At 42.6% G+C, this 22,380-nt stretch overlaps 1 protein-coding gene across 1 annotated transcript in view; it reads right to left on the reverse strand.

The window, feature by feature from the left end:
• The window catches only part of POF1B (POF1B actin binding protein), a 42,788-nt gene that overhangs the window by 15,387 nt on the left and 5,021 nt on the right, over positions 1-22,380 (reverse strand). The window contains exons 2-3 of the mRNA XM_034781796.1: positions 14,976-15,083; positions 10,125-10,331 (exon numbers count right to left, since the gene is read on the reverse strand). Of these exons, the coding sequence (XP_034637687.1) occupies positions 10,125-10,331; positions 14,976-15,083 (315 nt within the window). The remainder of the gene's footprint in view (positions 1-10,124; positions 10,332-14,975; positions 15,084-22,380) is intronic.

Below are 22,380 nucleotides of genomic sequence, written 5' to 3' on the forward strand. Positions count from 1 at the left end.
CGGGGTGAGTCACAGTCCGGCCTGGCCCCGAGCAGGCAGGACTCAGTCGGGCGGTAAGGAGAGGAGGGGGGTGACCCGCGGGGCCAGGCGGCGGCTGTTGTTGTCCCCCCGGGCAGTGGGACTCGGGAGCAGCCGCTGCTGCAGCTCCCACTGCCGCGGGGGAGGAAGCGGACATAGCGCTCCGCGGCTGCGGCGCCTCCGAACCCCCCGAGCCGGGGCCTGCTGCAGGGACCAACCAACGCGTACGCTGGGCCCAGCCCCTGGCCAGTCGCATCTGGGCTGCTGCCCAGCTGGTGCTATCCCGCGGCGGCCCCGGGGCGGAGGCATCGGCAGCCCAACCCCGTTCGTTCCCCTGCAGGACGGGGGGGCTGGGGCCTGCTGCCCCCACTCCGGGGCCGCCGCGGGACAGCACCAGCTGGGCAGCAGCCCAGATGCGACTGGCCAGGGGCTGGGCCCAGCGTGCGCGCTGCTGGGTCCCCGCAGCAGGCCCCGGCTCGAGGGGTTCGGGGGCGCCAGAGCTGCAGCCGCGGAGCGCCATGGCCGCTTCCTCCCCCGCGGCAGTGGGAACTGCAGCAGCGGCTGCTCCCGAGTCCCGCTGGCCGGGGGTGAGAACAGCCGCCGCCTGGCCCCGCGGGCCGCCCCCTCCTCTCCCTACCACCCAACTGAGTCCTGCCTGCAAGGGACCAGGCCGGACTGTTACTCACCCCGGCCCCGCGCTTCCCCTGAGTCTCCCGGGCCTCCCTCCAGCGCTTGCGGAGGAAGGGTTTTTTTTTTTTTGGCCCCGCCCCCCGCGTCCCGATATTTGTCTTGGGTGATCTGGTCACCCTAGAAGAAAGAATCCCCGCAAAATACAAGGCAGACTCTGTAATCGTGGAATTTGGAAGACACTCGGGATGGAATTCACAAGGGGGATTCAGGCTGAGCGTTACAGCAAATAACTTTTAGGTGTGCTGCTGCCAAGTGGCATTCACAACCCCAAAGACAGGCACCTAGGCTCTGGAGACAGGTGTGTTTTGTGTTGGGCTTGATCCGATCACTAGGCTCTAAGGCTGCTCTGAGCATGTCTACCAGTTTTAGGGTGACCAGATTTCACAATTTTATAGGGACAATCCTGATATTCTGGGCTTTGTCTTACATAGTCGCCTATTACCGCCCATCTTGATTTTTCACACTTGCTGTCTGGTCACCCTAACCAGTTTGCACCCCACAGGTGAAAACATCTGGGGAATGCGTATGGTGAACCCCGCTTAGAGCTGTCAGTGGTGTCAGGACCGAGGAAACCAAGCAGATGCCCAACAGCAGAAATTTAGGGGCTTAGCAGACTTCACCCATGGAAACTTAAGCACCTACAGGGATAGGTGGCAGCTGCACAGGCATTTTGAGAATCTGAATTTTGGACTTAGATGCCTAAGTCCCCTGGGGCAATCTTCAGGACCTCAACACACTATGTAGCCACAGGCAATTCAAGCTAAACAGCCCAGCGGAAGTAGGGGAGAGAAAAATGATTGGAAAACAATCTTTTCAGCATTCATTTGGGACAGGGGAAACCACACCAAAAAAACCCTCACTGAATGAATACAAAAAATGAAAACTGTTGATAACTTTCAGATTTTCTTAATGATTTTTGCTTCCACTGTATTGTGTATGGAAACATCTTTCAAGTATCCATAGCTACACTAACTCAAATCATGCAATCTAACACACACATGGACATTCTGGAATATATGCTTTAAGGATTATAGGCTCTGGACTCTTCATCAAGCAAATTAAATTGCAATTTAGATGGAGAATGACAGAACCAGAATCTCAAATAAGATCACTTATTCCATCACTGTGGTTTACAATACACTTGCAATCTGGAGAAAGAGGAAACTAGTGGTGCTAAAGTATCAAAGGAGTTGGAGAAGTAGAACAAAAGGAAGGATCCACGAAAGTAAGCTCTAAACAACAAACAAGTAAACAACAAAACAAGAACAAGAACGATATGCAACAGACTAGAACACTCTCTAAGGCCTGGTCTACACTGGAGGGGGGGAAAATCGATCTAAGATACGCAACTTCAGCTACGAGAATAGCGTAGCTGAAGTCAACGTATCTTAGACCGACTTCTAATCACTTTGCGTCCTCGCGGTGTGGGATCAACGGCCGCCGCTGCCCCGTCAACTCCGCTTCCGCCTCTCGCCGTGGTGGAGTTTTTGGAGTCGATGGCAGAGCGATCGGGGACTGATTTATTGTGTCTACACTAGATGCGATAAATCGATCCCCAATAGATCGATCAGTACCCGCCGATCCGGCGGGTAGCGTAGATGTACCCTAAAAGCGCAAAGGAACAAGAGTTCTGACTCAGGCCATGCGGCAGTAAGAAGGAGTGGAGAGGTGTTGACCCGCACGGCCTATTATAACCTCAGCTACGAGTACAAAGGAGACACACATGCAGCTCAATGGACACTGCTTAGAAAACATGGCAGGAATGCACACCCACGATTGGAATACTTCTAGGGACCAACCATTCGAAGAAGAACCTCCTTTTCTTTATTGCAGAATTTAGTACACATGACTACAGTCACCTAGACTGAGGCTGTTTTCCATAGACATCTTTCATTTATTCGGTGAAGCAATCAAATAGTCTTTTTGACTGCAGCAGCACTGCAAAAGCAGTCTTTATGGAATGCTGAGGTATCATTCAACTATGTCTTCCTAAGCAGAAATGGAATGTGTCTCAACCTCAGAGAGGCCAGTTTCTTTTTACATACACACAAATATTAACTTTAATGTGCTATGAAAAAACTTCTTCTCTAACTTTTCCAAAATTCTCCATAGGTTCCGATTTCACTCATTACAATTGGCATGCTCCTATTTAACTCTATATACAAAAGCACAGCACATTGAAAGGGAAATGGGAGGATCTGGAGGAGTAGGAGTGAATGCACTAGTGGCTAGGGACAGGTAACGTCTCTCTAAAGCTGTAGAGTAACAAGCAAGGGTTAACTTTCATTACTGTCCTAAAGAATTGTGTTTCATTTCCTGTATAATTCTACATGGAAAATATATGAGTCACCAGAGTAAACTTCTGCCTTTTAAGTTTGTCTCCCTCTCCTTGCTTTATCTGTTCCATGCATCTTTGTCATGTTCCCTGCTCTTACATAATTTATATTCTTTTTTCCTACTCACCTTGAAGTTGCCTGAGCCACTTATCTGTTCTTGTTGAAGTGCTTTTGCTGACTATGCTCAAAGATTATCATCAGATGATAAAACTATTATGTAATAGATCATTAAAACTAATTTTAATAAATACAAAAATATGTTAAAATCAGTTTAAACTGGACATTTAAAATGAAATCAGTGAAGGAGATTAAGAATGCAGGGAGTCACTCTGTCCTTACTTCCTTAAATTCAGCCCTGGAATTATAAGCATCTCAGAACAGAGAGCACTCTTACAGCTCAGAAGGTAATAAAATGTCTTGCCACACAACATGTGTCGGTCTACTTAAGAAGCCCCGGAAACCATTCAAACAAGGACTATTGCTCTTTTTTGTTTACAGTAAAATGAATTAGAATATACTGACCATGTGTGACTAAGACTGTGGTGCATTTTTAGGCTCTAAAAGTGAAATTCGAGTTAAAAATTGCTGAATGTTAGTTCTTCTTTCTTAAAACCAAGTAAGATCTCTATTGGATCACTACTAGAACTCATCTTGCCTTTTCCTTTTGTGGCTAGTTATCTCTTCTCGTTTCAGCTTTCTATTAACTAAAGCTCAAAAATCACACAAAGAAAATCTGAGAATTTAACACCTATGCTGCATCAATGAATTGATTATGTTGAATCAAGATGTATAATATTGCATTAGAACTCCCTGAGACCTGCCAGCGACGATACAGAAGCAGGAAGCCTGCCAAACGATTAGTAGGGCCATTGGATGATCAAGGTGCTAAAGGAGCACTCAAGGAAGACAAGGCCGTTGTGGAGAAGCTAAATGAATTCTTCGCATCTGTCTTCACTGCAAAGGATGCAAGGGAGATTCCCACACCATGTCATTCTTTTTGGTAACAAATCTGAGGAACTGTCCCAGATGGGGATGTCAATGGAGGAGGTTTGGGAACAGATTGATAAATCAGTAATAAGTCACTAGGACCAGATGATATTCACCGAAGAGCTATGAAGGAACTCAAATATGAAACTGCAGAACTACTAACTGTGGTATGTAATCCACCACTTAAATCAGCCCCTGTACCAGATGCCTGGAGAATAGCTAATGTAATGCTGATTTTTTAAAAAGGCTCCAGCGGTGATCCTGGCAAGTACAGATTGGTACGCCTAACTTCAATGCCTGGCAAACTGGCTGAAACTGTAGTAAAGAACAGAATTATCAGATACACAGATGAACATGATACGCTGGGGGAAGAGTCAACACAGCTTTTGTAAAGGGAAATCATACCTGGCCAGTCTATTAGATTCTTTGAGGGGGCCAACAAATGTGGACAAGGATGACATAATGGATATATAGTGTACTTGGATATTCAGAAAGCCTTTGACAAGGCTCTTAAGCAAGGTAAGCAATCATTGGATAAGAGGGAAGGTCCTCTCATGGATCAGTAACTGATTAAAAGATCGAAAACAAAGGATGGGAATAAATGGTCAGTTTTCACAGTGGAGAGAGGTAAATAGTGGGAGCCCACCAAGGATGAGTACTGGGACCAATGCTGTTCAACATATTCACAAATGATCTGGAAAAGGGGGTAAACAGTGAGGTGGCAAAGTTTGCAGATGATACAAAATTACTTGATATATTTAAATCCGAAGCTGACTGCAAGGTGTTACAAAGGGATCTCACAAAATATGGTGACTGGGCAACAAAATGGCAGATGAAAGTCAGTGCTGATAAATGCAAAGTAACGCACATTGGAAAATATAATCCCAATTATAAATACAAAATGAGGGGGTCTAAATGAGCTGATACCACTCAAGAAAGAAATCTTGGAGTTTCTCTAGATTGTGCCCTGAAAACATTGGCTCGATGTGCAACAGCAGTCTAAAAAAGGTGGCGTTTGAGGAAGACCGAGAGCCAGTATTTACACTGGGTTATACTAGTCTTTGGCCTTTACTGATTTTTCTCTTATTACTATTATATGTTGCTATGTTTTCTTTGTAACCTTTGCTCAATTATGGTTCTTATGGTAACTCTGCAAGGGCCAAATCCTGGTCATGTTAAAATCAACTGGTGCTTTGCCACTAATTTTAGTGGGATAAGGGTTTAGGCATAAATGAATAAAATGTAATGTACTTTGCCTGTTGGATGTTTAAACATGTTAATTGAGTTGCAGCTTATTACCTTTGCCAAATAGAGGTATCAGTTTTCTTGTCTGCTGTCTGGCAGAACTGGTAAACAAGGTGAGGAGAAGGTAAATACTCCCTTACTGTATGTTGCCATCTTTTGCCAAATGAGTAATGATGGGAACACACATGTTTCAGAAATTTCTGTGAAACAAAATTCTCTTTTGGTTTGCCACCTCAGTTTTAGAAGATAATTACAGCTACACTTAGCAGCTCCACAGCACTCTATGTCACCAATGTGCTGCACAAACATTAATTGACATTTAATTACTGGAGAAAAGTACATTGTCATATTTTTAATCATTCTGGTAGCATGTTGAGGAATATTAATAACGAGTAGGGGCACCATAAAATGTCTAGTCCACGATTCATGCCTAGACACCTGCATTTCTTTGTCTAATTGTTACAGCCAAAGTTTTGAACAGTAAGTTAAATTGTAATGGTGAAGGGAGACAGCCACTGCATTTACTTAGTGGGTAGGATGAAGAAACACAACTTCAGCTTTATTATGTGTGTATAAGTGTAGTTTGCTATATGAGCAAAATCCAGAACCAAATCCACTTATATATATATATATAAAAGCAAGTAGTAAATAATTCCAACCTACTCTCTGTTTAAAAACAGTGGTGGTTCATTTTGATTTTTACCAAATTTAGAAGATCTGTTGTCTAATCTTTCAGGCTTACCTATTTGAAAAAAAGGCCTCTCTTTGTTCTATGAAGAAAAAGGTATGAGGGGGGGGAGAAGAGAGAGAGAGAGAGCGTGTGAACATGGGACCACAGACAGAACCTTAAAACCTGCAGCAATAGAAAAAACGTTAAGAAACTGTTCAACCATAGCACTCAGGGCCGGCTCCAGGCACCGGTGAAGGAAGCAGGTGCCTGGGGCGGCCAACAGAAAGGGGCAGCACACTGTCTGTTATTGGGGTGGCACGTGCAGGTCTTCGGCGGCAATTCGGTGGCGGGTCCTTCACTCCCAGGGCCGGCTCTAGGCACCAGCAAAACAAGCTGGTGCTTGGGGCAGCACATTTTTAGGGGCAGCATGGCCAGCGCCAGAATGCCTGGCAGGGAGGGGGAGATCCCGAGCGGCCGCGGCGCGCGAAACAGGTGTTTCGCGTGCCGCTGCTCCCCCTCCCTCCCAGACTTGAGAGCCTGGGAGGGAGAGGGAGAAGTGGCGCCCGCGCCGCGGCCACTCGGAGTCTCCCCCTCCATCCCTCCCTCCCTCCCATGCTCTCAAACCTGGGACGGGGGGGAGACTCCGAGTGGCCGCGGCGCGGGCGCTGCTTCTCCCCCTCCCTCCCTCCTAGGCTTGAGAGCCTAGGGGGAGGAGGAAGGGCTGGGGATTTGGGGAAGGGGCGGAATTGAGGCGGGGCCGGGGGTGGGGTAATTAAAGAATGGGGGGGGAGGAGGAGCAAAATTGTTTTTGCTTTGGGCGGCAAAAATCCTAGAACCGGCCCTGTTCACTCCCTCTCTTCCTTTTCGGCAGCAGCAAAATTGGGGGGGGGGGGGGGGTTCTTTGCTGCTTGGGGCGGCAAAAAAGCTGGAGCCGGCCCTGATAGCACTATGTTTTATTCTTGTTTAAGAATTATAGAGATATTAAGCAAAGTATCTTGAAAGCACAGAGTCCAGTCCTGTAAGATGAATGGAAGTTCAGGGCCCAATCCTATAGCTCTTACTCAACTGAGTACTGACAATGTCCTCAGTGGAATTACTAATATGAATAGCTCAGTGGTTTGAGCATTTGCCTACCAAACCCAGGGTTGTGAGTTCAATCCTTGATGGGGCCACTTAGGGATCTGGGGCAAAAAAAAATCAGTACATGGTCCTGCTAGTGAAGGCAGGAGGCTGGACTCAATGACCTTTCAGGGTCCCTTCCAGTTCTATGAGATAGGTATATCTCTATGTATTATTAAAATCTTGCAGGCAGCCTAAAATAACCTCTGTTATTTCTCAAAAAATGAAATGTGATACACAATGCTAGAATAATTGTAGAGGAAGTCCTAGAATTTATTAATTCCTTAATTACGTTGGAAGAGCATGTTTAACATATTAATGTTTATTACGTGGTAATTTTTGCTACTAAATAAACAATTCAGTATAGTTCCACATTAATTTAACAATTTATTGGTAAGTGCAGACAGAAAGTAATCCTGACAGGGCACTATAAATATGGCTCCTTTGTGGAGGACTTCTGACTGTTTCAGAAGTTGAGGATGAATTAATTTCTTGTTTATTCGTTTAGGCAAAATATTGATTTTAGAGGTATGACTGCATGACTGGTTAAAGCCCCAAAAGGATAAACAGTGACTAAACCAACAAGTCAAACTTTGAGACACCTAAGTTGCAATAGAAGAATGAACAGTTAATAGATGAAAGATCTGATTTATAAACTAGAAAGATAAGTAGTAGTACACAGTACTTAATAAAGACATTTGTTTGGGAGTAATGTGATTTAAGGTGTGAAATATATTTCATGAACAAAAGAACTTTCTTAGAACCCATGTTCAAAAATTAAATGGTTGAAAGTCTAGAAATTTAGAGTTAAGGTTCCACAGCTATTTAAGTCTGCCCCTCTTATACTTCATGGAACATACATATATTGTAGAGTTTTGTGAAGAAGGAAAGGGAGGGCACCTGACATATGTTGAGAGGCTTTTCCAAATGGTATGGGAAAAGGTATGAAGTTGGCAGAGCAAGGGGACAAACAACAGTCATAAGGGAAGCCCAATGAGGAAGCAGGAAGCGATGTAGGAGAAAATGAGGACAGAGAAATAGAATAGATTTATGAAGGGCTTTGAAATGAAGCAGGAGAAAGGATACACTAGTGCAAAATTTCAAGAAGGGGTAGGAAAAAAAAAAGATATGGTCAAAGACACAGGGAAGGGTAAGTAAGCATAATAGAGGGTCTTCCTTTGCACTTTCCCAGTCATAATCACACTGGTAACGGTGGATGGGACTAATATAGAAATGTTGTTAATTTCAAGGAAAATATTGTCACAGAGAAATCTGTGCTGGAATGATTAGCTTGACAATATACATTAACAATATATATTCATTTGGCACTACTCCAGTTAACAGCCCAAACCCTTCATAGGTGAAACTGAGTGATGCTCAGACTAGCTACAGTTAAACAAATTAACCATTTGGTTGGCTAAGATCAGTGTATGGCATACTGATGGATGAACATGGGTGTTAGTCAAAAAGCTAAGTGAATGTTAGGAACCACTAGGAAAGGGATAGATAATAAAACAGAAAATATCGTAATACCAATTTATAAACTGGTCATGCACACCTTGAATACTGCGTGTATTTCTGGTCACCTCATCTCAAAAAAGATATATTAGAATTGGAAAAATTACAGAGAAGGGCAACAAACATGATTGGGGAATGAAACAGCTTCCATCTGAGGAGAGACTAACAAAGTCGGACTGTTCAAGCTTAGAATAGAGACGACTAAGGGAGGATATGATAGAGGCCTATGAACTCATGAATGGTATGGAGAAAGTGAATAGGGAAGTGTTATTTACCTCTTCACATAATACAAAAACTAAAGGTCACCCAATGAAATTAACAGGCAGCATGTTTGTTTTAAACATAAGGAAGTTTTTCACACAATGCACAGTCAACCTGTGGAATCATTGCCAGGTGATGTTGACAAAGACCAGACGTATTACTGGGTTAAAAAAAAAAAATTAGATACGTTCATGGAGCACAGATCCATCAATAGCAATTAGCCAAGATGGTCAGGGATGCAACCTCATGCTTCAGATGTCCCTAAACGTCCAACTGCTGGCAGCTGAGATTGGCCCTGTTCTGTTCATTCCTCCTGAAGCATCTGACACGGGCCACTGTCAGAGACAGATACTGGGGTAGATAGACCATTGGTCTGACCCAGCATGGCTATTCTGAACAGCATGTAGAAGGTATTGTATATATTGACCATAGTTGTTAAAGAAAAATGAGTCTCTTTATTGGTTTCTCTGTAGGAGAGGATGATCAAGTGCATACAGTCTCACTGATGAGGAAAAACTATGATCAATTCCTACCAGATGTTCAGAACCAAGTCAATCTACCTACCTTACTCCTGAATATAAGGAAGGATTCACCTATTGAGGGGGGATACATTTTCTAATCTTTTCCATTTTAGGCATAATACTATACTCAAGGGCAAAATTTTCAGCTGCTTCATAATGATTGTGTTCCTCCTGTAACTGCCTATTGGCATATGCCAACATGGGGTTTTGCAAGTGCAATGGGCATACACAATTTTTCGGAGGCATTCACTCCACGCACAATTGAAAAATTAGCCTCCAAATGCCACAATCTGTATATTGAGAGGAAAGTATCTATTTAAAATTCTCATTTCCATCTGCAGGTGACATGATTATAAAGCATGATTATTGAAAACTGCTCTACTGCTCAGATTCCAACCAAAAAATGCCTTCCATTTGGGCCCCTAGAAATTACACGGTTCCTGAAACAATTTTACAGCAGGACCCTTTCTAGGTCAGAACATTGCCAGTTCAAACACTTAAACAAACATTTCACATACTGTGCTGACAGTACAAGAAAATGGAAAAGCTGAGATTTGCAGCTACACATTTACATTTTGGCTCTTAATTTAACTTATTCTAAGCATTTTCAAAAAGGATGTATAGAACATAATCACCACACTATATATTTAAACTAAGCTCCCATGGACCTTTAGTTTAATTTCTTGGTAAAATGCTGTGCACTATATACAATATTAATATGCTGTGTAAAGTAAACTATTAAACAGGAATTTTTCTTACTGGTTCTTCTTCACAGCCTCGGATTGTTACCCTCTGCACTGTGTTCGTTCCTCTTCCACCATCACTCACAGAGATTGAGCTTATTTCGCAGGGACTGCAACTTCGTGTTTCTCGGCACTGGTGGATGATTTGGGGCTGTTCAGATTGCTGGCATACCTGGCTAACCTGGGATTGGTTGGACTGGTGGGAAAACTGGTATTGTTTCTCCTTTAAAAAAAAAAAATACATAGGGGATTCAACATTATTGTAGAACCAGAGAACATTACTCTCTCTCCAGTACAAAGCCTCTGTATAAATGAATAAAATGAATTCTTGCATGGGAAAACTCAAATGGTAGTTTATGTTGATCAGCTAGGCAAATATTTTAATTATATTATTGAAAATGCCACAAATACATGCTTGACATTTAGCATATTACAACATTAATGCAGTATTTGAACAGTGTTGTAGCTGTGTTGGCCCCAGGATATTAGAGAGACAAGGAGGCAGTGTTGCCAACTCTCATGATTTTGTCACAAGTCTCATGATGATTATTGCTTTCCTTTAAGACCCAGCTCCTAGAGTCAAGTGGATATGTAATGATTTCAGCCTTCATTCTTAAAGAAAAAGGAAATTTCTAGCCCTCGTGGTTGTGGAGTAAGCTTCAAAATGTGACCCCCTGTGCACCTTAAAGGTTCAAAAAGCAGAAGGCAAATACAAAGAGCACCACATCTATTATTTTTACATACCCATGATTTTTGGTGAGCCTGAGTCATGATTTTTGAACATTTGGGGTTGGCAAATACTGCAAGATGGGTGAGGTAATATATTTTATTGGGCCAACTTCTGTTGGTGAGAGAGATAAGCTTTCGAGGTTACACAAAGCTCTTCTTCAGGTCTGGGAAACATACTCAGAATATCACTGCTAAATACAAGGTGGAACAGCAAAAAGAACCGGAGTACTTGTGGCACCTTAGAGACTAACAAATTTATTAGAGCATAAGCTTTCGTGGGCTACAGCCCACTTCTTCGGATGCATAGTGGGCTGTAGCCCACAAAAGCTTATGCTCTAATAAATTTGTTAGTCTCTAAGGTGCCACAAGTACTCCTGTTTTTTTTGCGGATACAGACTAACACGGCTGCTATTCTGAAAGGTGGAACAAATTATTTAGCATAAGTAGTTAACCTTGAATGGTTCCTTGAAATATGTGTTAACTACTTATATTAAATAATCTGTTCCACCTTGTATTTAGCAGTGACACTCTGAAATCTGGTCTACACTACAGAGTTAGGTTGACACAGAGCAGCTTACGTCAACCTAACTATGGAAGTGTCTACACTTAGGCTATATCTACACTAGCCATTGAACGACAAAACTTTTGTCTTTCAGAGGTGTTTAAAAAAAAAAACAAAAACAACTGAAAGACAAAAAAGTTTTGCCATGACAAGTGCCAGTGTGAACAGCGCGCTGTCGGCAGGAGAGCTCTCCTTCTGACAATGCAAATGCCACTCGTTGGGGGTGAACTTTTTTGGTTGGCAGGAGAGCCAACAGCAGCCACACTGCATGACTTTTAGCAGCACAGCTGTAGTGATACAGCCATGTCGCTAAAAGCTGTGTAGTGTAGACATAGCCTTAAATTTTGCTCCCGCCAACGTAACTGCCCTGCTACACCGACTTACTAACTCCACCTCCATGAGTGGCGTAGAGTCAAGGTTGATGCAGTTAGGTCAATGCAGTGTCAGTGTAGACACTGTGTTGCTCACATTGACTGTTACTGGCTTTCAGGAGCTATCCCACAATGCCCCACACTGACAGTATAATCGATAAAAGTGTTCCTGTTTCGGACGCGGACCACCGACACAAGGAGCCAAGTGCAGATATGCACAAGCAATGTAATTACTGCAGCAACTATGCCTACGTAAGTTAGGTCGACTTAATTTTGTAGTCAAGTATCAGAGGGGTAGCCGTGGTAGTCTGGATCTGTAAAAAGCAACAGAGAGTCCTGTGGCACCTTTAAGACTAACAGATGTATTGGAGCATAAGCTTTCGTGGGTGAATGCCCACTTCGTTGGATGCATGATTCATGCATTCGACAAAGTGGGCATTCACCCACGAAAGCTTATGCTCCAATACATCTGTTAGTCTTAAAGGTGCCACAGGACTCTCTGTTGCTTAATTTTGTAGTGTACACTTGGCCTCAGTTTCCCAGACCTGAAAAAGAGCTCTGTGTAAGCTTGAAAGCTTCTCTCTCTCACCAGCAAAAGTTGGTCCAATAAAAGATATTACCTCACCTACCTTGTCTCTCTAATGTTTGAACACTCAAACACAAACTCCTTAGAATCTTAAGAGTTGAAAATCAAGGGGCTGTGTGATTTGTAATAAATTTTTATATTTTACATATGAGATAAATATTTCAATAAAGTTAGCATTCTTAACATATCCATTCATGAAATGGTACTTCCACTTGTTTTTTATATTGATATTTAGATTCTATTACTATTCTAACATATGTTCCTTTGACCTATCCTGTTATAGTAAGAAACACAGAAGTTAGGAAAAGAGATCAAGTTTGAAAGACTTCTATTTTTTGGCTTTTTCACTGTAGCATAGTTAGTAAGAAAAGTATTTGGAACTGAATTTAATCTGGAGATGGATCAGTAAATTTGCTTCATGAATTTTCAAGTTTTTGATTTTCACAGTGAACAATGCATAGTGACATCTGCAACATTTTTCACATACACCTCTACCTGATATAAAGCTGCCCTCGGGACCCAAAAAAATCTTACCGCGTTATAGGTGAAACCGCATTATATCGAACTTGCTTTGATCCGAAGGCGTGCACAGCCCCGCCCCCCCGGAGCACTGCTTTATCGCGTTATATCTGAATTCGTGTTATATTGGTTCACGTTATATCGGGGTAGAGGTGTATTATGCAGACTACATGATGCCACATCATTTATGTTTTTATAATGCAGGAAAAATGCAACTTTTTTTAATTTAGCAAGCAGATGAGAGGGACAAGGAAATTGTAAGTAATCTAGAAGCTAGTTTAGGCCACGACTCAACAAAGCACTGCAGCATACACTTAAGTCCCACTGAAGTCAATATACTTCAGTGCTTTGCTGATTTGGGGTCTTATACCTGCAAGTCTAATTTAAATAAGTAATTAAATATTTCCACATATAATGCATTTTAAAAATCACCAGCCCTAGATTCTATGGTTTGTTGTTGTTTCTTAGTACTTTAAATGGAACATTGGAGTTTGTGAAGTTTTTTTGTAAAATGTATTTTTTTTTAACATCCAGTTTTTGTTTTCCTGCTTTTTTCTAGTTTTCCTCTTAAACCATCACTTAAAAAAAAAAAAAAAAAAGTCCAAGCATTCCGTCCCCGTATTCCACTCAAAACTTCTCCAACTTTGGAAAAGTTATGCAGGGAGAAGAGACCCTTTATACATACGGTAGTTCTACCGCATTCAGTGGCAAAAAAAAGGAGGAAGAAAACAAAAATCCAAAATTTCACAATTTTTTTTCCTGTTTTTGAACAAGACAAACATTTCATGTTTAAATTGCTATCTTGTTTCAAAGTTTTCTGAGGAAAAATTAAATTAAATCTAATGAAAAATACGTTTTTGATCAAATCCCATTTTTTGGTGGCGAATTTTTTCCACCAGCTTCACCACAATGTAATTGGCCAGAAAAAGAGTAAGATTCCAAACAATACCTTTCCTTATAATCTTGTTTTTCTAAAATTCATGCAATTTGGAATTATTTCTAGAAGTCAGTGGGACTATCCCCATGCAAATGTAGTTACCAATAAGAGTAAAGGTTCCACAATCAGGCTCAAAATTATAGTACTAGCAAATAAAGAGCACAGCAACTCTCAGCTTCAATTTAAAAGGAAGTTTGGGGAGAAAGTTTAACTAACAGGCTGCACACTTTGTAGTTTCTGGAAGGCCAAGCTCACTGCAAATCCCAGGGGCTCCTTGCGTTGTTCCCTCCCCTCCATAAGCTCCCCATGTGCTACCCCATCATCTCCCTCTATTTCATGGACTCCCTGCAATTCCCCTCAATGTCCTTCCTGCCATGGGTTCTGTGTGCTCACTCAGTTCTTTCCTCCTCCAATACCAGGGACCCCATTCTCTCCTCCATGTCAGTTGCTGTGTGCCTCTTTCCCCCACCCCTCATTCGCTCCTTGGCAGGGGCTCTGTTTAGCCCTCATTCCCATTTCCTTCCCCCATGCCAGGAGTTCTGTGTGCCCCCCACTCCCTCCATTCCAAGGTCCCTCATTCTCCCCTTTCCATGACAAGAGCTCCCTGTGAGCAAACATTCCCCCAACCATCTGGGAGATAGGTCATTCACTGGGTCAACATCTTAACTCTACTGGGGTTTTGTATTAATGGAAGGCATTAATGGGTGCCATCAACCAGTTGTTTGATCTATAGACAACTGCAGAGGTGCTTGAAACTGTTGATCTGCTAAACAGAAGATAGGGGTTCCATATGTACCCCATTTCTCCCCTTTGATTTCCCCCCAAAATAACAGGGTTCTGGCCACAACATTCCCTGAAATTTTGGAACTGATCAGAAGTGACATTCAAAAGTTATCATATTATATACAGACAGACATAGAAATGCCATCAAGTTGAGTGTAGGCCATCGAGAGCTTGGCCAATAGATGTTCCAAATCCTACTCACCTTACTCCTAAAAGAAATTCCATTGATTTTAAGTAAGGATTTGGCCCTTACGTGTACTAAAACAATTCTATCAGATTTGCTTTAATTTCCAAGAGAAGCAAAAACTTGAGACAGTAGTAGAAAAGTGTTTGTTTTCTTGTACAACAGATTAATATAAATGATATAAGAAATTATTCACCTGTTCAGGATTTAGCAACTCATATTTTCTTATTGTCTTTTCATAGATAACATTATTCCCTGGGCAGTAACTTCCTCCTCTCAGAAACGGAGACAATGGCTCCTGTAACTGTAAAACATTTAAAGAAAAGTGTTAATATACAATTTTGTGGATATCCCACTCCTATTTAGAATTAGGACTATTTTGAATAAAAAGTGTTGGGTTTTTTTTTTTCAAATGGAAGGACAAGAGCAACATATTTAGGCATGATACAGTACTGTGTACACTGAAGTAGTAGCTGAGACACTAAAAGGTCATGTTAATTTTACATGGGGAACAAATATTTAATAATGAGCTCTGCAATATAACAGAGAAAGGCATAACACAATCAAATGGCTGGAAGCTGAAGCTAAAAAAATTTATACTGGAGGAAATAAGGCATACATTTTAACAGTGAGAGTAATTAACAATTAGAAGAGTTTACCAAGGGTCCTGGTGGATCCTCCAGCACTGACAATTTTTAAATCAAGATTGAATATTTTCCTAAAAGATCTGCTCTAAGAATTATTTGGGGGAAGTTCTATGGCCTGTGTTATACAGGAGGTCTGACTAGATGATCACAATGGTCTCTTCTGGCCTTGGAATCTATTATTTGAGCTCCATAAGGAAGTGAGTTGAATCAGTGGGGCTTAGCTTGTTTCCACTAAAGTCAACAAAAGACTCACTGACTTCTGTGAGCCTTGGATCAAGCCCTTAGAGAGTATACAAGATTGGGCTCATTATTATTATCATTGATAAACTGTGCAAAGACAGGCAGATTATAAAGTGCTAAATCAACTCTGTAGGAGAGAAACTGACCTAAAAGACATGTGTTAAGAAGACGACAACTGTTCAGAATAGACCAGAGCAGAGCACAGATATATAAGTAAGAGGAAGGAAACGAAATACAGCATGGTGACATATTGCCTTAGCAGAAGGAGGTCTGATTTTGGTTCCTTTGGATGGTCTCTTGAGATGCGAGCAGTAATCCTCAGGGCGGCTTGGAGGGGGAGAGCAAAAAGCATAACTCAGATGGATCCAAGTATTGACTGGTCACTGGGTTTATCTATGTAAACACCCACTTCATGGCAAGCTGGGCTGTAAATCTACCTCACACTAGCCTGGTGCGCAATAGCTGTCCATGCTCCACAGCGTGCTCTGATCTACCCCTCTACAAGTAGATCAGCACTCCCTTTGGAACTTTTAGTGCTTGACGGAACGGTCCATATGAACAGCTAGTGTGTGGCAGGCTAATGCACAGCAGATTTACTCCCCAGCATACCGTGAACTAAGTATTTGTATAGGATATGTCTACACTGCAGTGTAAACCCAGGGTTAGCAGTCTCTGGGTTTGTTAATCTAGAACATCTACACTTATTTGTAAACTCCAGGTTAGGAATTGTTGAACACGTGACCCCAAACCGGGGCTCCAACATCTACACTGCATTATGCAGGCCTGAGTTCAACCACTCATATCCCAGACTTCCTAGCACCCTCCCAAAATGGCCACTCTAACCCTTTGTTTGTGGTGCAGTGTGGGAAAATTTGGCTATCCACAAAACCTGACTATCCAGAGAACAAAGAAAGTTTGCCTGTGGGATTGTGGGATACTTTTGGTGGCTTCCCAGAGCACTAGTCCAAAAGGGCATGAACTCTGGGTCCAAATTTGACTCAGGCTCAGACTCTCCACCCCTGTGGTGGGATCCTGGGAGCCTGGGTTAGTGCAATGCGTGTGTAGGTGGAAGGGGGATTAGGTTTGAGCCTGAGTTCAAATCCTGGGCTTACATTGCAGTGACTAAACTTGAGCACCCAACAAAAGGGCACGTTTGAAAATCTGGACCTATGCAACTTGCCCAAAGTCATAACAAAATTCTGTGCCAATGCTATTAATAGAACACAGATCTCCAATCCTAATCCAGTGCTTTACCGAGATCTTCCTTCCTTTTCCGAGCTAATAAAAAAATATGTTGAGGGCTAGCAACAGTACTGTGTCCAGCATATTTTAAAGAACTGGTTGTGGGAGATACTGTTTAATGTAAAGAAGTAGCATTTCTATGGCTGCGGCAGCCACTCTTGAGAGCCAGCCACAGACATTCTTTATCCTAAACACAACTCTTCCACATATTTGGGTTAAGCAGTACTTTAGGGTGGTCTTTAAATGATGAAAATGGCTACCCACGTTGTGCTCATGCTAAAACATCTAGGTCCTATTGCCACAATAGTGCACATCTGCTTTCACCCCCAATCACCAGTGCTAGGTTTCATGCAGGTAATTAGGTTTTTTAACATTATTGAGCATTGTGCACTTTTCCCCACGTTATACAGAAGATTTGGGGGCAGGGGCCTACATCTGCTGGGCAAAATTAGAATGCTCAGTGCTAGCATTTTCTTTTTTTCAGTTCTTTCATTTTCACATAACACACCAATGGAGTTAGCCTCTGTGCCTTGTCTGCAAAATGCAGGTAAGAATCAAAGCTTATGCAGACTTAATGGGACAAAGTTTCAGCTAGTTTAGATCAGTATAACTCCACTGAACTCAACAGAGCTACACCAATTTATACTAGCTGAAGATACGACCCATAAAGTACTCATCTCTACAAATGAAAAGCACTGTAAATACATTATTTATTGTTTTCTTTTCTCAGTCCCTCCCTTCTGAGATGAGAAGCAAAGAAAATCTGTCTTTTATTTAAATAGTGAAATGATTGGAACATAAGAATTGCCAGATCAGACCACTAGACCAGTGGTCTCCAAACTTTTTTGGATCGCGCACCCCTATCAGTAAAAAAATTTTGAGCACGCACCACCTGCCACGCCGGCTCTACCATTTTTGCCAAAGCAAAAAAAAAAAAAAAAAATGCTCCTCCTGCCACGCACCCCCAAGGATCCTCTTGCGCACCCCACTTTGGAGACCACTGCACTAGATTACTTACTCCAGTATCCCATACCTGACAGCACCAAGTGCTCCAGAGCATAGTGCAATGACAACTGTGAAATAAGATGTTCCCAGGAGAAGTTTCTCCTTTTAAATTCGATCATTTTCATTCTCTACGTTCTATAATTAAAAAAAAATTCCTACCAACTGTGTTTGCTTTCATTTGGCAAGTATTTGTTTCCATTTCTTCTTCTAGAGTAGCACCCACATAAATTGACAACTTAAATTCCAGGTGTGCACTAGCAACATTTACAACATCAAGGACAGAGCTACAGCCCAAATCTACATTCCTCAAGTAGAGAGACAAGGTGGGTGAGGTAATATATTTTATTGGACCAATTTCCGTTGTTGAGAGAGAGAGAGAGAGACGCTTTCGAGCTACACAGAGTTCCAAACCGGAAGAAGACCTCTGTGTAAGCTCAAAAGCTTGTCTCTCTCACCATCAGAAGCTGATCCAATAAAACATATTATCTCATGCATCTTGTGTCTCTAATATCATGATACAAACATGGCTACAACACCATATTTCTCAAGTAAGCAGAATTCCCACTGAGGTCAGTTTGAGGATTGGGTCTTTTGTTAGTTAACTGTTATAGAGCAGCAGGAATAACTCACAGGTCATGGTCACTTCCTCCCCTAACAACTTAGCAATGCCAGGAAGATTTGTTGCTGTTATCAAAAGTTTAAATCGAAGGGGCATCATCACTAGATAAAAGCAATTCCAAAGTAGGTCAGATATCTAGTTTGGAACTCCCACATCTGTGTTGCACTGTAATAAACAGCCTGCAGCAGTTTTTCAATCCTCCTCCTAAAGAGTGAATCATAACACCAGGAAAAAGAAATCAAAGTAGAAAAGACTCTACTCTAGCTAAGCATCAATTATAGTAATTAGAGAATGTCAAAGTTATGAGTACTGCTGAAGACTTGTCATAGTCTTGATCACATTTTCTCCCCTTTGCATAATTAGGGCCTGATCCTGCAAACTTTCATCATACAAGTAATCCTATTGAAGTCAAAAGGACTCCTTATATGAGTACACAACATTCAAAAGATGATACACATCTTATAAAGCATAACCATGTTTCCAAATTATCCTACTTTTTAAAGGATATGGACTATAAACTGAAACACCTACAAATTAACATGTGATTGATTTCTTCACACAAATTTCCCTTCCCAAAGAATGCACACTTTATAGATATATAGTTTTGTTTCTCAGTCTTTGGCTCAAGGTAATTACTTAGGTTGAGACTGCCTCTCTGAGGCAGGGAGCTTCTTTTTTGTTGTGTGTTTGCATAGAGCGCTGCGCAAGAAGTTCTGGGCCACTCCTTAGGAACTGTGGTAATACAAATAAACAATCGGGAAAAGTTTTGGGGTTTTTTTATACAGAGGTACATACTGTAGTGTGGTGCATTGAAAAAATGTATCCTTTTAAGAAACTGGATTATATTTAAAGTAAATAATCTGTTAAAGAGCCTTCAAACCTGCCTAAACTAAATCCACTGCTTCAGGGCTTTGGAATACATCACTCACGCTATTAAGCTCTCTCGCTTGTAACCAGACAGGCCAAACACGCAAAAAAAAAAACGCAGAAATTGGGCTTGTTTTTGGCTTAATTGGCTTGTGAGTTGCTTGTTAGCTAGTTTTTGGCTTGTAACTTTTTTTTTTTTTTTTTAAATCGGCTCCTGGCATGCAGGGGCAATGGGGGGCAGGGGGTGCCAAGCAGGGGTAAGGTGGGGGGGGGGGGAAGAGAATATGGGGTGCACAGCAGGTCCACCACAGTCCCAGACTGCACGCAGGGGGGATCTAGTCACATAAAGTGTTGGGGTTCTTAGGGATTGGCTTGTTTTGGCCTTGTTTTGAAATGGAATTAGCTTGATTTTTTACTTATTGTGAAAGTCGGGGTGCTTATTTACCACGTGAAAGTTGGCAACTGTGCTTGTAACTTGTAAAACTATTTTACGCTAATAAAAAGTACTGAAGTATTCTCATAGGTATAAAGACCAGAAGACTATTAAGGTAGAATACATCTCTCATCTTCTAAGATTTAAGGAAAGATTCAAAACGCTACGTATAATAATATATTTAGAGCTCAGCGGGATGTTTTACATTCACAAGTGCCAGGGGCAGGGCCGGCTCCAGGCACCAGCAGAGCAAGCTGGTGCTTGGGGCGGCAGATTCCAAGGGGCGGCATTCCAGCCCTTTTTTTTCCTTTTTCTTTTTGATGTGCCACTCAGGCCACCCTGTAGGGGGCGGCGGCCCAGAGGAGGGGAGCACCCTGCAGCAAACTCGGCAGAGCGGCCCGCATCCTTCCCTCCCAGCCGACCGGAGCGGCGCAGAGCCCTCCTCCCAGCCCAGCTCCCTGCATCCTGCCCGAGGGGAGGTGTTGAAGTGCCCAGACGGAGCCACCAAAGGTGGGGGGCTGCTCCCGCTTGGCCAGGTCAGTTCGCGCAGGTCCGCCCCCAATGTGGCCCCGGGGAGGGGTCACCAGCAGGCAGCCCCCTGCAGGGCGCAGAGCAGGCCCCAGCATCCCGGCGCACCAGCCACTGGGGGGCGCGGGTTGCTCTGCCACGCCCTGACTTCGGGAAAGTCCCACTCGCGGATGGCTCAGGGAAACTTTCCTGGGACTTCGGGGCAGCGTGGATGGGGTGGCTCCAGCTGCGCCCGGTGGAGTCCGCAGGGGACAGGACGCCCACAGATGTGGCCCTGGCACCTGGCGCTGGCCTGGGCCTCGAGGGACTCGCTGCAGGCAGGGCGGGGGCAATTGGGAAATAAACAAACTTGGGACCCGCTCCCGGCAGCAGTTTTAAGCGCCCCCCCTCCTTGATGGGGAGAGCGGCTTTGAAAAGCAGGGGACGGGCTGGCACCTGCTCCTCAAACTACCAGGCTGGGGTAGGGGTGACTAGGTGCTCAAAACCCCAGCCTGAAGTTATTGAGAGTTTTGTTTGAGAAACTACAAGACTTTGGCCCCAAATTTCCCCCTTCCCTGACACCCCCTCCCCCCCACTCCAGTAGAAATGGTTCATTGATTAGTCCATCGGGTGACCCAGTGGTTTGGTGCTGTTTGATTTCTGTTCTCACTGTGGTTGCATTTTAGCAATGCAGCTTCTTGCATATGTGCATCTTTCCCCCGCTAGGGAGAACAGTGTAAGGATTTTTAGCAGGCAAATGTAGTTCACATTGCTCTGCAGCTGGGAGATTTGTGGGCTTGAGAATCCCTAAATCCTCATTGACATGAAAGACCATAACAACTCTGAATGAGCTGCTACAATCTAGCTGGTCAAAACAAAACAAAAAAACATTGAAAAGTGAAAACTTTTCAATGGGCGGGGGGGCGCAGCCAAAATTTTTTTGTTTGGGGCGGCAAAAAACCTAGATCCGGCCCTGGCCAGGGGGCAATTGAATTCCTTTCTTGCAAGAGATAGAGGTCGGCATGGAGAACATCCCATTATTGGACAAATTTCAGTGACAAGATTGGGCCTTGGACTTGCACCAATGCAACCAAGCAGGTTTGGGCCCCATATTATTAAACTTAGGAGGACAAATTTAAACATGAACTGGCAAGCAGAAAAGATTGTGGTTTTGCCCTCTAAGGTTTCTTTAATATGTGTTAAGGTGACTTCATGAGTTTTTGTTTTGTTTCGATCCGCCCCCCCCCCCTTATAATTATTTAATTGAACTACTCAGCCAAGGAAATTTGTTGCAATGAGATTTACGTCTGGTCTAACAGTCTGTAAAAAAAAAAAAAAAAATCACTAAATAAACAGACAGCTAAATGCCACAGTCTCAAACAGGAAAGAGTAAATCAAAGGATGGACACAGCAAACAAATACTAAGAACAACATATTAATAAAGTAGCTGCTTTCATCTGTGACAAGGCAATACAGTCAAATAGATCATAAAAGACATTATCCATTTCCAAATTTTCTTACTCTGTAATGTAATCAAAGTATACATAAGAATAATCATAATGGAAAACACTGACTCACTGATAGAGTAAATGCTATAGTAGAAATGTTTGATTTATACACCCACACACCCATTCGTTATCTTTTATGTCCTTAATGAACATAAAAAAAAATTACTTCTGGATAGATTCTGTAAGTATCACACAAGAGAATCCTCTTGGCCAATCAGCAGTAGCAAACAATATACTATTTCTATATCACTTCTTATCTGAGAACTCAATTAAGGTTCAGAACGTCGATGTGAAGCAGGTATACCTATGTGATAACTGGATAAACTGAGAGATGCAGAAATTAAGCAATCTGCACAAAATCAATAGGAGAATGAAGAATAGGGCTCAAGAGTTCTTACTTCTAGTCCCCTGCATTTCCAATTGGACAACTCAGCCTCCCAAAGAATTATATATTTCCCCATGTAGGGGACTGAACAAACATTAAATTCCACCTACTCTCCCTGTCACTCTTCATACTCCTTCCAAAATTCTTG

This window comes from Trachemys scripta, chromosome 9 (assembly GCF_013100865.1).
Source record: "Trachemys scripta elegans isolate TJP31775 chromosome 9, CAS_Tse_1.0, whole genome shotgun sequence".
In the NCBI taxonomy this organism is placed as follows: Eukaryota; Metazoa; Chordata; order Testudines; family Emydidae; genus Trachemys; species Trachemys scripta.